The 19,481-nt window shown below is 36.9% G+C and overlaps 1 protein-coding gene across 1 annotated transcript in view; it reads left to right on the top strand.

Annotated features, from left to right (window-relative positions):
- The first annotated feature begins 9,065 nt into the window (after positions 1–9,065).
- The window catches only part of zbtb38 (zinc finger and BTB domain containing 38), a 31,394-nt gene continuing 20,978 nt past the window's right edge, over positions 9,066–19,481 (top strand). The window contains 2 exon segments of the mRNA XM_051656255.1: positions 9,066–9,350; positions 12,100–12,254. Of these exon segments, the coding sequence (XP_051512215.1) occupies positions 9,332–9,350; positions 12,100–12,254 (174 nt within the window). The 5' untranslated portion in view covers positions 9,066–9,331.

The raw sequence follows: 19,481 nt of genomic DNA, 5'->3' as shown, positions 1-19,481 counted from the left end.
CCCATACTTACAAATAACCTATCAGAGAGTACAAAAAAAAAAAAAAAAGAGAGAGTCATTATACAGTATATTTATAATCTAAACTACCCTGACTGGTCTCACAACTTTCTATTCAAGTAGTTTTATTGATGGCCAAAACCCGGAGAGGCCTTCTTGAAATGAACAATCACACACACAAAAAGAAACAAGCAGGAAAAGGGCTTGAGAGATGACAAATGGAAACCATTTTTGTCTTTCGTGTGGCTTTTCTTAACTCATATTACACGGCAGCTGCTTCACACGAAGGGCTCCGGTGCGCATAAGATGTAAGGCGTCACTGTACCTTCGTGTGTATGTTTATTGGTGTTGTTGTAATTACCTATTTGTTCCAGTGTTGTAGTAGCGGATAGACACTGTGCAGTAGCAGCTTTTACCTTCATCAGCTGAGCGACCTGCGAACTACCGCATCACCTCCGCTCCCACAGCGCTCTCTGCCTCCGCCAGCGCACTACTTTCCACACTAAAACAACAACAGCCGGCGAACTGGAGGCTACCAACCGCCACAACGACTGAAAGAGCGTCCATTACAGTTATTGCGAAAGGGCTGTGTCAACATTAACCCCGTGCTTTACAGATAAACACCAATGTATCACTACTGCACCCCTAACTTACGTCAGGGTTTCATAATATAAATCCGCCAGGTCGTGAACCCCCCCCCCCCCCTCCCGGCTGCGCAGGTTGTCATGGTAACCGTTAAGCGTCCACACATGGCGTCTCTGCTGGATGAAGTGTTGTTTGAAGAAGAAGGACAGGCTCCAGCTCCATCTAAAAACTTCTACCAATTTGTTATCACACAAAATGAGGTACGATAATATTTGGAAGCACAAGGAGTGATGATCTGAAGTGCACACAGAGTTCAGTTAAAATAGGTTAGGAAAGTTCGCAGTAAGCTATGGACAGCTTATCATGTGTTAGATATCTAATAAGTGGATTTACTGAATTGCAATTCGAAGAAATTCAACACAGTCACACTACACAATTTCATTAGTCCAAGACACATTTCGTGACAAATAATTACATTATAATTTTTTACCAAGTATGCCTATTCATTTCCTAATAGGTAAAATATATATATATACATACAGGTGCATCTCAATAAATTAGAATGTCGTGGAAAAGTTCATTTATTTCAGTAATTCAACTCAAATTGTGAAACTCGTGTATTAAATAAATTCAGTGCACACAGACTGAAGTAGTTTAAGTCTTTGGTTCTTTTAATTGTGATGATTTTGGCTCACATTTAACAAAAACCCACCAATTCACTATCTCAAAAAATTAGAATACATCTTAAGACCAATAAAAAAAAAAACACTTTTAGTGAATTGTTGGCCTTCTGGAAAGTATGTTCATTTACTGTATATGTACTCAATACTTGGTAGAGGCTCCTTTTGCTTTAATTACTGCCTCAATTCGGCATGGCATGGAGGGGATCAGTTTGTGGCACTGCTGAGGTGGTATGGAAGCCCAGGTTTCTTTGACAGTGGCCTTCAGCTCATCTGCATTTTTTGGTCTCTTGTTTCTCATTTTCCTCTTGACAATACCCCATAGATTCTCTATGGGGTTCAGGTCTGGTGAGTTTGCTGGCCAGTCAAGCACACCAACACCACGGTCATTTAACCAACTTTTGGTGCTTTTGGCAGTGTGGGCAGGTGTCAAATCCTGCTGGAAAATGAAATCAGCATCTTTAAAAAGCTGGTCAGCAGAAGGAAGCCTGAAGTGCTCCAAAATTTCTTGGTAAACGGGTGCAGTGACTTTGGTTTTCAAAAAACACAATGGACCAACACCAGCAGATGACATTGCACCCCAAATCATCACAGACTGTGGAAACTTAACACTGGACTTCAAGCAACTTGGGCTATGAGCTTCTCCACCCTTCCTCCAGACTCTAGGACCTTGGTTTCCAAATGAAAAACAAAACTTGCTCTCATCTGAAAAGAGGACTTTGGACCACTGGGCAACAGTCCAGTTCTTCTTCTCCTTAGCCCAGGTAAGATGCCTCTGACGTTGTCTGTGGTTCAGGAGTGGCTTAACAAGAGGAATACAACAACTGTAGCCAAATTCCTTGACACGTCTGTGTGTTGTGGCTCTTGATGCCTTGACCCCAGCCGCAGTCCATTCCTTGTGAAGTTCACCCAAATTCTTGAATCGATTTTGCTTGACAATCATAAGGCTGCGGTTCTCTTGGTTGGTTGTGCATCTTTTTCTTCCACACTTTTTCCTTCCACTCAACTTTCTGTTAACATGCTTGGATACAGCACTCTGTGAACAGCCAGCTTCTTTGGCAATGAATGTCTGTGGCTTACCCTCCTTGTGAAGGGTGTCAATGATTGTCTTCTGGACAACTGTCAGATCAGCAGTCTTCCCCATGATTGTGTAGCCTAGTGAACCAAACTGAGAGACCATTTTGAAGGCTCAGGAAACCTTTGCAGGTGTTTTGAGTTGATTAGCTGATTGACATGTCACCATATTCTAATTTTTTGAGATAGTGAATTGGTGGGTTTTTGTTAAATGTGAGCCAAAATCATTACAATTAAAAGAACCAAAGACTTAAACTACTTCAGTCTGTGTGCATTGAATTTATTTAATACACGAGTTTCACAATTTGAGTTGAATTACTGAAATAAATGAACTTTTCCGCGACATTCTAATTTACTGAGATGCACCTGTATATATATATATATATATATATATATTATAGACATTTCTCTCTATAAAAATCAGTGAATACATTTAAATTAATCTGTAAATAAAATTGACATAGCCATCAAAAGATTTTGTTTTTGCTGTACATGGAATTGTCAACCACACTGTTTTCAGATAACTTAGATTCAAAATGTAAATTTATCAATTGTTTAATATGTTGAGCAAGTTAGAGCATTCCTGGAAATGAAGTGTTCTTCCACCATGGTCCATAAAATGAAAATGTATTAAATATAGTGAAATACATGAAACACAAATTTCTATAGGTGGCATTTAAGCATTGTTACATTTTATTATATTTATTAATGATTACCAATACTGTAAAAAGGTGATGTGTTTGTAAAACTTAAATAAATTAAGTTTGCATTGCTTTTTTAGGTTAAATTAATCTACTTCATTTTAAGTAAAATAACTGAACATAAAATGCTAACCTGCCATGACTTTTACATATTAGCTGTGTGTATTACATATTAATTTTACATATTTAACAATTACATATATAAATTAAGTTAACTTTGAGTTAACTCTGTCAACTTAGTCCTGACAATTGCTTCCTTTATTTACATGGTTTAAAACCAGGCGCTATATGGCAAGCCGTTTTAACACTTAACACCCTGAAGTTTTTTTGTTATGGCATAAAATGCAAACATCTCTTTTCTGTGCTGACCACTGATCTGTAAGACCCAAAATAGGTTATCATCTATAGAAGATGAAATGTTACGTAACACTGTAAAGCTGGGAATCTCTGCTTTCCAATGACACCTAGATTGGGCTTCTTGACTACTCAGAAGCCAAGATATTCAACAAAACATTGTGGAAGCTTTCAGCACTTCAAAAAAAGACTTGTTGTCTATGGGTGAGCGCTAAAATTCGTTAGAGCACCATTTACGTCTCAGATCAGTATAATGTGATTTTTTTCTAGTACTTCCTGCCATCCAGTGGAATAAAACAAGACTTTTTGCTTGAAAATTGAGGACACAGAACTGAAATGGCATGCTTTTAAACTTCAGACATTAAAAAAAAGTAGCTTTTTCAAAAATATGTTTAGCATAAAATTGTAAACATATACAATGTTATTTATTAATTATTTAAATTATTTCTTAAAATTTAGGGGGTTATCTGTAAAATTCGACCATTTTTTATGAAATTGGTCCACTGTATGTGTGAACAGGGATCTTTTAAATTTGAGTGTGAAAAATATCAGGCGGCAGCCCAAAAATCCTACAGAGCATAAGAGGTTAAACTGTTCAATATTCTGAGCACCTCATGCACAGTTCTACAAACATATAATTCATTCTGCTGTCTTAAACCAATAAAACAAAATTTTTACTCATCACATGAACATTTGTTGCAGTAGAAAAGCTGTGTTGAGATGCATTACTGCGTTCCTTAAAGTTGCTAATTTTATATATAATATATATATATATATATATATATATATACTGTATATATACACACACGTATATCTATGTGTACTGTATATATATATGTGTGTGTATATTCATTATTATATTAATTTGATAAATTATTTATTATACTTAATTTTATTTAACATTTAATGAATAATTTATTTATAAGTTAAATAAATATATGGGGGTACAATTGAAATTCCAAGACATTAGTTGAAAGGGAACCAATTGCTTGATTCAGCATTTTTCTAAAATTCTGCAGTGTGTAAACATTTTGTTTTATTCCCACACATAGCTTTTACTATAACTTGCATTGTTAGTGAGTCATATTTTCATAACTCTTTATTACCAAACAGGTTAAATTGAGGTGGTGGAAGATTTCAGTCTGGTCTGAATTCAGAGGGACACCCCCAGGAGAGATAAAACAGTCCCACAATTATTTTTTGCAGGATGCAAGATTGCAGGGCAAGGAAAGAACCAGTTTGTCTGCAGCTTTACTGTAACGTTGTTGCTGGCAATGACGATGAAGTAAAGAACCCAAGTGCAAATTTATTCAAATCATGATATCCATAAACCCTAACTACAAACATAAATAAACATAAACTGGACTTGACATACATTTTAACTCTCAACCAAAGATACATACAAACATCAATACCTGACCATGGACCATGGAAACATGAGGGTTAAATACATGAACATGGGAGAACACATGACAAGGATAACCAATAAACACAAAGAACTCTAAACAAGATAACAAGACAATCAACCAATGAAAACAAGACACATGAACATGGAAGGAAACATGAAATCACATGACAAGGGAACCACATGACATGTAACAGGAACTAGAATTTCAAAATAAAAGACATGAAAAACATGAACCAACAGAATACACATGACATTTACATTCCAACATGTGATTTGAATCAAGTACTGAAATGAATTGCAGTTTCCATGAGGAAGGCATCATGGTTTGCATACATACAGTATCAATATTCATGTTTTGCATGATTTTAGAACAGGTAGGTGTGGTGTTTGGTCCCAGTATTCCGGAGTACACTTTGGTTTTGGCTCTTTGGCATTTTGGCTCTGTGCCAGGGAAACCTCAGCCAAACCTCAAGCAGGTTTAGGAAGGTTAGTACCCTGCCCCTTTTCCTCTCCATTTTGAACTAAGGAAGATTGCATGTAAACTAGATCATGTTTATGTAAATAAAAAAACTTTGTATGTTGTGATTTACCTACAATTTTAATATGTTTTACAATTAGTGTTGCTTGCTAAGGTAATAAGGTATTCGCTATTATTACTGTTGCTCTCACTTGATTACAAAGCATCAAATATGTTTCTTATTCAGTAGGAACTTATTTGAGAACGATTTCAGAGAAATATAAAAAAATTATTGGGTATATGGTTTAACAAAAAATAATCCTTTTTTTTAAAGGGGTAAGAAAAACATGAAGAAAAGGGATTTAAAGGGGAAAAAATTTAAAGGGAAAACAGCCAAATAATGCTGTCTTGTCTTGTTTTTTTTTTTTTTTTTTTTTTAAAGCACAAACATCACTAAATTTTGAGAGATTTCTCTTAAATCAAGACTTAATGTCTTATGTCACTTTGCTTCTCAAGTAAATGTATATTTTTCTCTCTTTTTTTTTTATGGATGTTCAGATATTTTCATTGGAAAACAAGACAAAAATATGAAGTGATAAATTATTAATATATAAGTAGTTAACGAGGACTTTTTTAGGTTACAAGCTGGTAATTACAAAGGGTATTATGCTATAAATGTGGTTTATGAGGACATTTCTAGTGTTCCCATAATTTAAATCACTTTAAAAACATACTAAACGATGTATTATTGAAAATGTAAAAATGCAGAAAGTTTTTTGTGAGGGTTAGATTTAGGGGTAGGGTTAGAATTAGGGTGTAGAATCTATAGTTTGTACAGTATAAAAATCATTATGTCTACGGAGAGTCCTCATAATGATAGCTGCACCAACATATGTGTGTGTGCGCAGCTGTGTAATTCGGAGGAGTTCTGGAAGCAGATCGTGCTGAGACATTGTGAAATGATAACAGAGGACATGGAGATGCTGGCGAAGGGCATGGGCTTGACGAACAAAATCTTTAAGTTTTACTATAATAAAGAAGAGCATGGAAGCACGGCCCATCCCGGGAAGAGTAACACATTACTCCATCTCCATAAACTATTAAATACAGCTCATACTCAAAGAATCTCAGTATTCATCTCAGTTTTATGTTTGCAGCTTCACACTATTAATGAAGTGGAAATGAAAAATGCAAATTCACTCTTAATCTAGTGTGCTGTGAGTGCCAAAGTTGTTGCTAATATATATTTTATTTTATTTTTTTAACTAATGCCTCTTGAAATTTAAGAGTTGCAATATTCATTTTTAACTTTTGTACTATATTTGTAATTTATAAGTATAAATTTGTATATGTACTGTTTATAGTTCGTAAGAATTATGGATAATTTTATGGAAAACTGTGGATCTCCCCAGCTATTTTGTTTAGAGTGGTGTGGGACTAAAATAAAAATTATTATTTTTTTCAATGTTGATTTCCATATATATTGTATTTTATACAAATGTTATTTTTCCATACATACGCTAGATTTGCTATATTTTATATATAGTATATATTTCTAAAAATAAAATCATCCACATAAACGTATGCTCATACGTCATCATTCTGCGCGTTTGTCACAATCTATAGCACGTCTCCCTCTAGTGGTGATTATTCGGTCCTACTTTTGATTTTCATTACTGCACTGTGGATTCTCACCAGCAGGGGCGCAGGAGCACAAGTTAATAAAGTATGTGAATGTTCTAAATTAATTACAACCTGCCTGCAATATTTGATCCCAGTGCCATTAAAGTATAAAATGATGAATTCTATGATATTATGCTTTCATTCCAGAGCCCTGGTGTCAAAATTAATTTTTTTTAGATTTTCCACCAGATGCAGCAAAATACATGCTTTTTTCCTATTTTCTGTTTGCTGTATTATACAGCACTGCAGGCCAATTGAATAAATGATGCAGCTAAAACTGTGTGGATGTGTAAAAATGGATGTCAGAGTGTGTTTTGTATGTGTGTATTGAGAAATTTGTGTGTGTGTGTGTGTGTGTAAAAAACAGCAGTGGCATTATATAAACAAACAGGCATTTAAACGGTTAAAATCCTGAAAATGAATAAATATTTGGTAGTTATGATCAGGACTGATGTTGGTTAAAAAAATAACTAACTGAAAGTGGAAAATAATATTAATATATAATATTATTATGGCAGTTTTTTGACGCAGGCATTTTTGTCCTCTAATGACCTCTGAGTAACTTTTTTTTTTTTTTATTGACGCACAAGGGTTAAAGTCAGTGTTTGTAAAGGCACATACTTTTATCTTGGCTACATTAAAGCCACTGACCATTTCCAACGTTATTGCCCATGAAAAACATACAGTTTTACTGAACAAACGTTGACCCTCTGCGATAATATGGTCCAGGCAGGGCATGTCGTTGACCCTCTGCGATAATATGGTCCAGGCAGGGCATGTTGTCACACTATATGGGACAAGGTGTGACACTGGTTTAAGAAGAATATCTTTGTTTGAGACCTGACATACTATGTATAGTCAAAAAAAAAAAAAAAAAGGGAGAGGAAGGCTTTCACAACATATCTAGGCTATATTTAAATTTTTTTTTTTTTTTTTGGGGGGGGGGGGGCTATTTAATGAATTTTCAGCAAAATGTAAACTGTAACACAATTATTAAACAAGAAAACAATACACAAAACAGCAATAAATGGATCAAGTAAGAAAAAATATTATGTAGAAAATGCACATTCAGTAGATCACATTTGTGCTACTGAATATATTAATTATTGATATAAAAATGAAGTAATTACTCATGGAAATAATACCCATTCTGCATATCAAAAATGAGATTTCAGCTAGTAAAAAACATAATTATTGATATCTATAACTGCATTTTCACTATTTCACAATTATCTGTCATTCAATCCTGTTCGAACACATTTACAGATATCTATAAATAATTTCTTACTAATTGAAATTTAGTATTTAGTATTCACATTTCAGCAATGTACAACTAATTTTTTAAGTCCTTTTTTAACTATCAGTCTCCACTTTCACTTCCACATTCTTCTTTTGTTTTGGCGATTCACATTCTTTGTGATATCACCATCTAATTGGCAGGGAAGAGAATTTATAGGAAAAAAGGACTTAAATATTGAACTATTTCTCACCCAAACTTGTCATATCGCTTCTGAAGACAGAGTCGTATGGATTACTTTTGTACTGCCTTTATGTGCTTTTTGGAGCTTCAAAGTTCTGGCCACCATTCACTTGCATTGTCTGGACCAGCAGAGCTGAAATATTTCTCTAAAAATCTTCATTTGTGTTCTGCAGAAGAAAGAAAATCATACACATCTGGGATGGCATGAGGGTGAGTAAATAATGAGAGAATTTTCATTTTGGGGTGAACTGTTCCTTTAACTAGTGCAAATATAATTACTGATATCAAAAATTACCATTTGCTCTAGTATTAATTCCAGTGCTGATTTGAAGAATTTGCAGTTTAACTAGTGAAAATTTAATTATAGTTATCTATAATTCATGTCTTGCACATGATTAAATGTCAGGAAGCTGGCGAGAGAGAGTTGAATTGATCTTACTCTGGCCCGGACAGAGTTCTATCAACATTTTCCAAAGATTGTAACTGTTAAAAAGCAGCAGCGTTGCTTCACCCTCCCTTTTTCAACCCCTCCCTCCCTATCTCTCTCTCTCTCTCTCTCTCTCCCTATCTCTCTCTCCCTCTCTCTCTCTCTCTCTCTCTCTCTCTCTCTCTCTCTCTCTCTCTCTCTCTCTCTCTGGATCATGGCGCAGCAGTGACAGAGGCCTGGTAAGTATTGCTAGGCTGAAAGAGTAACAGAGAGAGGCGCTGCTTTAGTCGGCCCTGACACTTAAACACACAAGAGCGTCACAAAGGAAGTCCTGCCCAGAGAAAGCAGCTGATCAGGCCCTGAAGGAGAAACAGAGCAGCTGACTGTTATTCTCTCTCTATCTCTCGCTCTCTTCTCAACCATGGCAAAACAGACTGATCTCACCCTGGGCCAGACTGTTTACATCTACAACTGCTCACATATGGATGAGGAGGACTAGATCAGGTATATAACAGAAGGGAGCGAGGGAGGGGTGACCTCACTTGACTCACTCTACTAATCATACAGAGAAGATTGTGTGCTGTTGTTCACTAATGCTGACTAAAACAAAGTGGCGTTAAAGTGTGCTAAGTTTTCCGCTGTTGAAATAGTGAGCGATCAAGTGGTCAGGTGTTAGATGAGTATGTGTTTCTGTGTGCAAGCTTGTTTTAGGCTATACTGTGGGAATACACCCAGATGGATGTCCTGGAGCCAGTCATTTACTAAAGTGGCGCATCAGTTTTTTTTTTTTTTTTGTTGGTGTGTTTCTCTTGATGATGTTCCAATGAAGGCAGCTATTACTGAATGAGTAACCTAACAACTTTAAAGGGTTAGTTCACCCAAACCTGAAAATTCTGTCATAATTTACTCACCCTCAGGTTGTTTCAATACATATGAATTTCTTCCGTGGAACACAAAAGGAGTGGGAACACATTTTTGGGAAAACTATCCCTTTAATGTAGACAGCATAAAATAAAATGTAATATGCACTACGCAAAAATTATTTATACCAATGTGGAACTTATAACCATGTAGCCACATGATCAGTGTTGGGTGTAATCTAATTACAAAGTTATTAGTCACTTCAATGTAATTACTTTTAAGTAAAAAAAATAAAAATAGTGTAACATGTTACTCTTTAAATTAAATTCTTGTAATCAAAAAACTAAAACCTTTCTGTAAAGTTTTTTTTTTTTTGAAAGTAACTTAAAAGTAAAAGAATTAGTAATGGGATTTTATTTTCCCATGAAGTAATCATTAAAGTTATTTCAATTTTTCAAATAATTACAATTTTAAAGAAATATTAAATAGTTTGTTGTGGATTAAAAATGTTCAGTAACTTACCCAATTCTCCACACAATGAAATACTGCAAATATATTTAAAAATGCTAAGTGGGGTTAAAAAGTCTGAGACCACACTGAAAATCTGAGATTCAAAATCAAATATCAAATTGGTAGCACTTCACAGTGAGTTTCTACTCGTTAACATGAGTAAATCTAGTAGGTATCATCAACTAACAATGAACGATAGCATTTATTAAAGGAATAATTCACCCAAAAATGAAAATTCATTTGACTTTCTTTCTTCTGTAGAACACAAATGAAGATTTTTAGAAGAATATTTCAGCTCTGTCGGTCCATACAATGCAAGTAAATGGTGGCCAGAACTTTGAAGCTCCAAAAATCACATAAAGGCAGCATAAAAGTAATTCATACGACTCCAGTGGTTAAATCCATATAATCTGAAGTGATATAATAGGTGTGGGTGAGAAACAGATAAATATTTAAGTCCTTTTTTACTATAAATTCTCCTCTCTGCCCATTAGGTGACGATATGCACAAAGAATGCGGGTTGGCAAAAACAAAAGAAGAAGAATGTCAACATTAAAGTGGATATTTATAGTAAAAAACGAGCTATATTTTGTTTTGTTCTCACCCAAAAATGATTGGATTGCTTCTGAAGACATGGATTTGTACCACTGGAGTCATATGGATTACTTTTATGTTGTCTTTATGTGCTTTTTGGAGCTTTTAAGTGCTGATCACCATCCACTAGCATTGTATGGACCTTCAGAGCTGAAATATTCTTCTAAAAATCATAATTTGTGTTCTGCAGAAGAAAGAAAGTCATACTCATCTGGGATGGCATGAGGGTGAGTAAGTGATGAGAGAATTTTCATTTTTGGGTGAACTATCCCTTTAATCTTGATTAATGTCAATTTCAAAAAATTCCAATTGTTCATGATCAGTGTTGTGTGTAATCTGATTACAAAGTAATTAGTTAGTGTAGTCTAACTACTTTTTTGGAAATAAAAAAGTAGTTTAACACATTACATTTTAAAATATTATAATCAGATTACAGTTACTGACTTAAAAGTTAATTACTTTTAAATACATTACTCGGGTTACACTTGTTTCTATAATAATATTATTGATGTATAATACAATTAAGACATGAATTATGTTCATATGTACATTATGTCTGTTTCTGTGACAACTGAAGAGTCACTAACGTGTCACTGTAAGGGTTGAGGTGCTGTGTATGATTGCGTGAGAAAATGAATATTAAAAGAAAATACCTCTAGTGGAAAAACAAACAATTTTGCATGAAAAGTTTTAGAAAGTAACTTAAAAGTAATGTAATTAGTAATGTGATTCTTTTTAATTTAGTAATCAGCTAAGTAATCTGATTAAATTCAGATTTGTTTGAGAAGTAATTAGTAACTTGTAGTGGATTACTTAACCATTAATCTTCATAATCAGCTCATGTTTGTTCATAATGTATTAACTAATTTTAACATATACACATTTTAGTCTAATTTAAAAAAAAATATTAGTGTAGAATTTAACAATAACCAAGATTAATAAGTGCTGAAAAAGTATTGTTAATTATTAGTTCATGTTAACTAATGTAGTTTACTAATCTTAATGAATACAACTTTAATGTAAAGGGTTGCCATCAAATTTAAAGCTAAAAGTAAACGTTTTAGGATGGGGGGGGGGGGGTAAAGGAGGACATACCAAAGACTAAGAAACTCTCAAATTCATGTTAATTTTTCAATTAAAAACATATATTGATATGCTGATGATATACGTAATTTGAAATTCAAACAAAATGTATTAAATGAGAATACTCCAAAATAAAATCATTTTCAAACAGGGACTCAGAACTGTAAACCCCATCGTTAGCTAAAATGTATATTATAAATCATAGGTGTGAATTGGCCTGGACCGCATTTTGAATTCTTCATTATGGACACCAGGGGGCGCATCACTGCATTTCCACTCACAGATGCACATTTAATCGCACTGACAGGCACAGGAGAAAAGACGATCTCGATTATGAAGAGCAGTATGAACAAACGGCAGGTTGGTAAAGTGATTTTCATCTTAGTCTAATGTACTCTTAAGTACTGTTATTGTTAGCAGGAAATGTTAAACCGTACCTTCTTCCTTCTGCTCCAGCCAGACAAAATTTTGTCATCATATGACTAATATGATGTTTGGATTGTCATTTTCATTTGCTTATCTTTCATGTATTCACATTTGATCTGAATAATTCACTGGTTAGAATTTGGTTTCATGAGCAGCATGAGTTTTCGTTCTATAATTTATTACAAAACACAGCGGCCCACTTACTGACCTAGGCCTCATCCTGATCGTCAGAGCAATTTGTCAGTGTTCAGTTTGTTTTTCTCTACTTTAAACTTAGGCCAAATTGGCCTTGAGTGGATTATTCATGCGATGAGCAGCATAAAAATACCATCAGCATGGTTTTACATAATGGAGGCCTCACTTTGACAAGGCCTCTTAGCTTAGATATGTCTGCTAGCATCTTTGATGTTTTAAGGGAGAAGCAGGGTTGTTAGGCCACTGTATACACGTATTATTGAGTGGCAAAGAACAAAAGTACTTCAGCCATGCAGCACTTGTCCACTAACTGTTGGCACAAAGCGTTCACTGCATTCTTCTTATGACTCATTAATGACTGTGCTGTGGCTAGCACCGCGCAGTCATTACTCCTCAAGGTAGTTTAGAGGCAGTACTTTGCGTTGTTTAAGAATTCATTGCAAAGGCTCTTTTTCAGGGGAAATCAGAATCAGAATGAGCTTTATTGCCAAGTATGCTTACACATACAAGAAATTTGTCTTGGTGACAGGAGCAATATAAAAATAATACAAAAACAGCAGCAAGACATAGATAATAATAATAAAAAAATAATAATTACACATATACATACAGACACACACATGCATACATACATACATACACATGTGTAGTGCAAATCTAATACAATCTGTTATGTACAGTGCAAATGTTTTTTTGTTTTTTTTAGAGGAATGAAATGGCAGAAGAGGTTGGATGTGTTGGATAAATATAAGAAAGACTAAACTGTGTATTGCACATAGTTAATGCTCAATGGGGCATTTTAACTGGTCATGAGATGGATAGCCTGAGGGAAAAAACTGTTCCTGTGCCTGACGGTTCTGGTGCTCAGAGCTCTGAAGCGTCGGCCAGAAGGCAACAGTTCAAAAAGGTAGTGGGCTGGGTGAGCGGGGTCCAGAATGATTTTCCAGCCTTTTTCCTCACTCTGGATGTGTATAGTTCTTGAAGGGAGGGCATGGGGCAACCAATAATCCTCTCAGTAGTCCGAACTGTCCTTTGTAGTCTTCTGATGTCTGATTTCGTAGCTGAACCAAACCAGACAGTTATTGAAGTGCAGAGGACAGACTCAATGACTGCTGAGTAAAACTGTATCAGCAGCACCTGTGGCAGGTTGAATTTCCTCAGCTGGCAAAGGAAGTACAACCTCTGCTGGGCCCTTTTCACAATGGAGTCAATGTGGGTCTCCCACTTCAGGTCCTGTGAGATGGTAGTGCCCAGGAACCTGAATGACTCCACTGCTGCCACAGTGCTGTTTAGAATGGTGAGGGGGGTCAGTGTTGGGGGGTTCCTCCTAAAGTCCACAATCATCACCACCTTTTTGAGTGTGTTCACCTCAAGGTTGTTTTGACTGCACCAGACAGCCAGCTGTTCAACCTCCCTTCTGTATGCAGACTCATCGTCATCTCGGATGAGGCCGATGACAGTGGTGTCGTCTGCAACTTCAGGAGCTTGACAGAGGGGTCCTTAGTGATGCAGTCATTGGTGTAGAGGGAGAAGAGTAGTGGGGAGAGCACACATCCCTGGGGGGCACCAGTGCTGATTGTACAGGTGCTAGAAGTGAGTTTCCCCTGTCTCACAAACTGCTACCTATCCGTCAGAAAGCTGGTAATCCACTGACAGATAGACATGGGAACAGAGAGTTGGTGTAATTTATTCTGGAGTATAGCTGGGATGATGGTGTTGAAAGCCGAACTGAAGTCCACAAAAAGGATCCTTGCATATGTCCCTGGTCTGTCCAGATGTTGCAGGATATGATGCAATCCTATGTTGACTGCATCATCCATAGACCTGTTTGCTCAATAAGCAAATTGAAGGGGATCTAGAAAGGGTCCAGTTATGTTCTTCAGGTGGGACAACACCAGTCTCTCAAATGATTTCATGACCACAGACGTCAGGGCGACAGGTCTGTAGTCATTAAGTCCTGTGATTTTTGGTTCCTTTGGGACAGGAATAATGATTGAGCATTTGAAGCAGCATGGGACTTCACACTGCTCCAGTGATCTATTGAAGATCTGTGTGAAGATGGGGGCCAGCTGGTTAGCACAGAATCGAAGACACTCTGGTGAGACGCCATCTGGGCCTGAAGCCTTCCTCGTCTTTTGTTTCCGAAAGACGCGGCTCACATCATCTTCACAGATCTTAAGTGCAGGTTGAGTAGCAGGAGGGGGGAGGAGGGGGGTTGCAGGAGGTGTTGGTGTTTGTGTGAAGTGAAGGTCAGAGTGGGTCTGGGGTGTGAGATTGGGCCTTTCAAATCTGCAGTAGAACACATTCAGGACGTCAGACAGTTTTTAGTTCCCTACAGGGTTGGGGGTAGGTGTCCTGTAATTTGTGAGTTGTTTCATGCCACTCCACACTGATGCAGGGTCGTTAGCTGAAAACTTGTTTTTCAGCTTCTCAAAGTATCTTCTTTTAGCCACTCTGATTTCCCTGTTCAGTGTGTTCCTGGCCTGATTGTACAAGACTTTATCCCCACCCCTGTAAGCATCTACTTTGGCCTGACGAAGCTGCCTGAGCTCAGCTGTAAACCACGGTTTGTCATTGTTGAACTTTAAATAAGTCCTAGTAGGAATGCACATATCCTCACAGAAACTGATATATGATGTAACAGTATCTGTGAGCTCATCCAGGTCTGTGGCTGCAGCCTCAAAAACACTCCAATCCGTGCAATCGAAGCAGGCTTGTAGTTCCTGCTCTGCTTCATTGGTCCATCTCTTTACAGTCCTTACTACTGGCTTGGTTGATTTTAATTTCTGCCTGTAGGTTGGAAGAAGATGAACCAGACAGTGATCAGAGAGTCCCAAAGCTGCTCTAGGGACAGAGCGATCTGCATCCTTTATTGTTGTGTTACAATGATCCAATATGTTCCTGTCTCCGGTGGGGCATGTAATGTGCTGTTTGTATTTGGGCAGTTCACATGTGAGGTTTGCTTTGTTAAAATCTCCAAGAATAATAATAACTGAGTCCGGGTATTGTTGTTCTGTGTCTGTGATTTGATCAGCCAGCTGTTGCAGCGCCGCATTCAAACACGTGTTTGGTGCGATATACACACTCACCAGAATAAACGAGGAAAACTCCCACGGCGAGTAGAAAGGCTTACAGTTAATAAAGAGCGCTTCCAAATTAGGACAGCACATCCTCTTTAACGTTGTTACATCTGAACACCAACTTTCATTGATATAAAAGCATGTTCCACCGCCTCTCGTTTTCCCCGTTAACTCTGCTCTGAACAGTTGGAAGCCCGGCAGATGTAACGCGCTGTCCGGAATGTCTTCACTCAGCCAGGTTTCTGTGAAGCACAAGGCAGCAGAGGTTGAAAAGTCCTTGTTTGTGCGGGTGAGGAGATGTAGTTCGTCCGTTTTGTTAGGAAGAGAATGGAGATTCGCTAAGTGTATACTCGGCAGCGCTGTTCAAAATCCGTGCCGACGGAGTTTGACCAGCACACCGGCTCGTCTCCCTCGCCTGCGTCTCTTGAACAGCAGAGCTGCGTCTCCAACTAAAATGTCTAGCAAAACGTCTGAATATTCGAAAAATGGGAAAAGATTGTCTGGTATATGCTGTCGAATGTTCAGCAGTTCGTCTCTGTTAAAACTGACTGGAAAAAGATTACTAAACACAGGACAAACAAACAAAAACAACAAAAGAAATGAGGAGCTCCACACCGAGGCAGCCATCTGCAGCGCCATCATGATGAATAAATGATATTTATGCACTTGAAAAGAGTTGATCTGTAAGGGAACATTCAGTCCCAAACTTCAACCTTTTGTGATATGAATTGCATTTACAAGACAATCCAACACATAACATAACGTAGGCTAATTCACCAGACAAGCTGTACAGCACACTAGTGTTAATTGTCTTGCTCAAAAGCACAAAGGCAGCATTAACAGGAAGTGCCCTCAGCTGAAATCAGAATGAAATCTTCACATTTATGGTAAATTTCTATCATCGCTAAACTGCTCAACCTATGTAAATATGCCAACATATACATGGAGAAGTGTAAAGTACCCTCCTGAAATATTACCACCTTTAAAAAGATAAAGAGCAAGGATGGGAAAAAACACATCTACCAGAATCCATCAGAACAAAATTATTGTTAAATAAAAGAAGGTCATTATAAACTATACATATATTACACATATTATAATATAATACACTTAACAATATTTAAGCATTTTTAAGATTTACACATTTACGCAAGAAGACCACTTTTTTTTTTGTCACATAGGATAGAATTATTAGCTAGTAACATTTGCTACCCAATGAGTCACATGGGCAGTTACCCTCATTAATGTTATCATGCTGGTTTGCTTCTAGTCAAGTTTAAAGTTGTGGTCACATAAGACCTCACGCTCCATTAACTTTCATAAAATGTGGGAGGATGACACGCAAGCTCAATGCAAGCTCGTCGATGAAAGTTCAAGATTGGTGAACTCTGACCTGCGAATGCGTAAACCAAAAAAACAAATGACGAAATAGAGGATCTAAATGTCACACACTGATCTCTTGGCTACATACAAAGACTACAATGTATTATTTGTTATTTATTAAAAACATAAGCCTCTGGGCTGGCAACATGATCACACAGGAAGTCGGCATGTACCCTGGGATTGGACACTTTATGCCAACTCAATTTAGTTTGCCTTTCCTTGTGGCTGACCGGAAGTGTATTGTGTCAGCAGCGTGGAAGACCCGGGTTTTGATACCATGTTGAAACCAGAAAGTAACCAATTTTGCATAATCATTGACGAGCGCAATTCGGAGGTTGCATTTTTCCCTCTAACACAACATTTTTACTCCACTGATGGTTAGGTTTAGGTTTAGGTTTGGGGTTTGGGTTGGGGGTTCAGTTTATAAAATATGCATTCCTCTTTACTGTATTACAGCCTGTACAGCTAAAAAACAACTTGCTTCACAATTCACTTTTGGCACCTCTCTGTGGACATTACACCCGGAAAATGGAGCTCACATATGCCCATACGTTCAGTAACACTTACCGCCTTGGCCAGTGGGGGCAGTGTTTTGCATTTCAGTAAGCACAGACTGATTTCAGCTAAAGAAAAGTCAACCTGTTGTTTCCGATTTCACTGTAAGATCAATCTGGAGCATGACATGATAGCAATGGTTGCAGTGTCTGAAGTCATTTTGCTTTTCCAAATCAGCCTGATCTCATGAAAGTTACGTGACTGTGGCAACATCTTTGTAAAATAAAATTCAGAATCAGAATTAGTGTCAGAATCATTTTATTCAGCATTGCAATAATGCAACAAAATTTGCCTTGCAGTGTTGTCTGCACATAAAAAACAAAAAACACAACAAAACTTACAGTACAACAAAAGTGCATCAACATTACAGTTTGCAATAAAGTGCAAATGATAATAACAGTTATGTGGTTCAATACACATATCACAGCAGTTTCGAGGTGAAATCTCCACAGTGTGGCGCTGAAAGTGAGCTCAATGTTTTTCCAAACAATTTAGGTTTTTAAGGTTAATACTCCTTGTTTTAAATCAACAAAACCTACTTACCTCCCTAACCTAAACCTTAAACCTAAACCTAACCGATAGTGTCATAAAAGCAAATGTGAGATGAAAAATGTAATTGCTGAAGCCACCGCATCATTTTGTAGTGCTTCTATAGCCCTATTCGAATTGTAATTGTTTCTCTTGGTGATGTCTGTAAAAGAACATTTGCATGGCTCCTCTGTAATAAAACTCATGCTTTCAGATTACAGTTATTTCAAGGTGGAGCGAGTTCATCATCCTAGGAACCCAGAAATTTGCTTCTCATGTTGTCAGCCACATGTTATATTTGTAAAATTTGTATTAGGGGTTGCAGTGTCTGGTTGACAAGTCAACACATTGGGTCCTTGCGTACTAGATGTGGATCACATGATTTCAATTGCGCTTGTTCCATATGGTGATAGCAGGAGGGAAATTCCTCAATCCACAAACTGCATTCTGTCTATTTTGTGCAAATACATCTTCATTAGGGCTGAAACATTTAGTCGATGTTATCAACAACGTCGACAATAAAAAATTTAGACAAAAAATGTCTTTGTTGAATAGTCGTTTGATCTCATTTAACGTAACAAGAGATCACATTAAACTCTAATGGTGACACACGAGAGCAGCACTGTATTTCGCACCTGAATGAGGAGAGGAAAAATTACACAGCTCTCAATCCAGATGCACACTAAACTTTCCAAACAGCTTCAGGTGATGTAGATCGCCAAGTATGAGGGAATTATAATGCAAAAATACAAAATAAGTAAATACAGAAGCACTCTTGTTGTGGAATAAGTGTATTCTTAAGCAAAACTTGTGTATCGAGCATCTTTAAAGGAAACACCCCGGTGTTACATCTTTAATGCAGTTATATTTAATGCGTAATAGCTTTATTAAAGTTCAAATAATACGAAAGCAGGTCATGTAAATAACTACAAACTCCGAAACTGGCATTTCTCTGTGCAGTTAGTGCCTCTTCTATGAGTTGTTTGAATGTCCCGATCTAAGGGGGAGAAAATGAAACTGCTCCTGGCTGAGGCACACTCTGTCGCGGGGATGCTCATCCCTCGAGCGTGCGCGCTTAATGCAGCTAGATTATAACGTGATGGCTCGCGACTCATTGAGTCATAATATATGTCACTGTGCATTTCTTATCATGAAGAAAATTGGCAATACGCAGCTTTATTAATAAGAGAGAGTTAGTTTTTTTGTGAGTTAAAGATGGATTGAAGTGAACAGAAAGTGAGAGAGGGTAGTCTTCGCCCCATTATACACTGAAACAAAATACATTTATGATTTGTTTTTTGTTTTGGCTTGTTTTCCAATATAAATATCTAAAACTCCTTTAAAACAACATATATTTACTTCAGCAGCTATACTGCAGAAGAAATAATTGTTATCTGAGAATGTTGAATATGAAATTAAA

The sequence above is a fragment of the Myxocyprinus asiaticus genome, chromosome 26, assembly GCF_019703515.2.
Source record: "Myxocyprinus asiaticus isolate MX2 ecotype Aquarium Trade chromosome 26, UBuf_Myxa_2, whole genome shotgun sequence".
Lineage (NCBI taxonomy): Eukaryota > Metazoa > Chordata > Actinopteri > Cypriniformes > Catostomidae > Myxocyprinus > Myxocyprinus asiaticus.
Note: the sequence above shows the minus strand (reverse complement) of the source record. Positions and strands in the feature narration are given on the sequence as shown.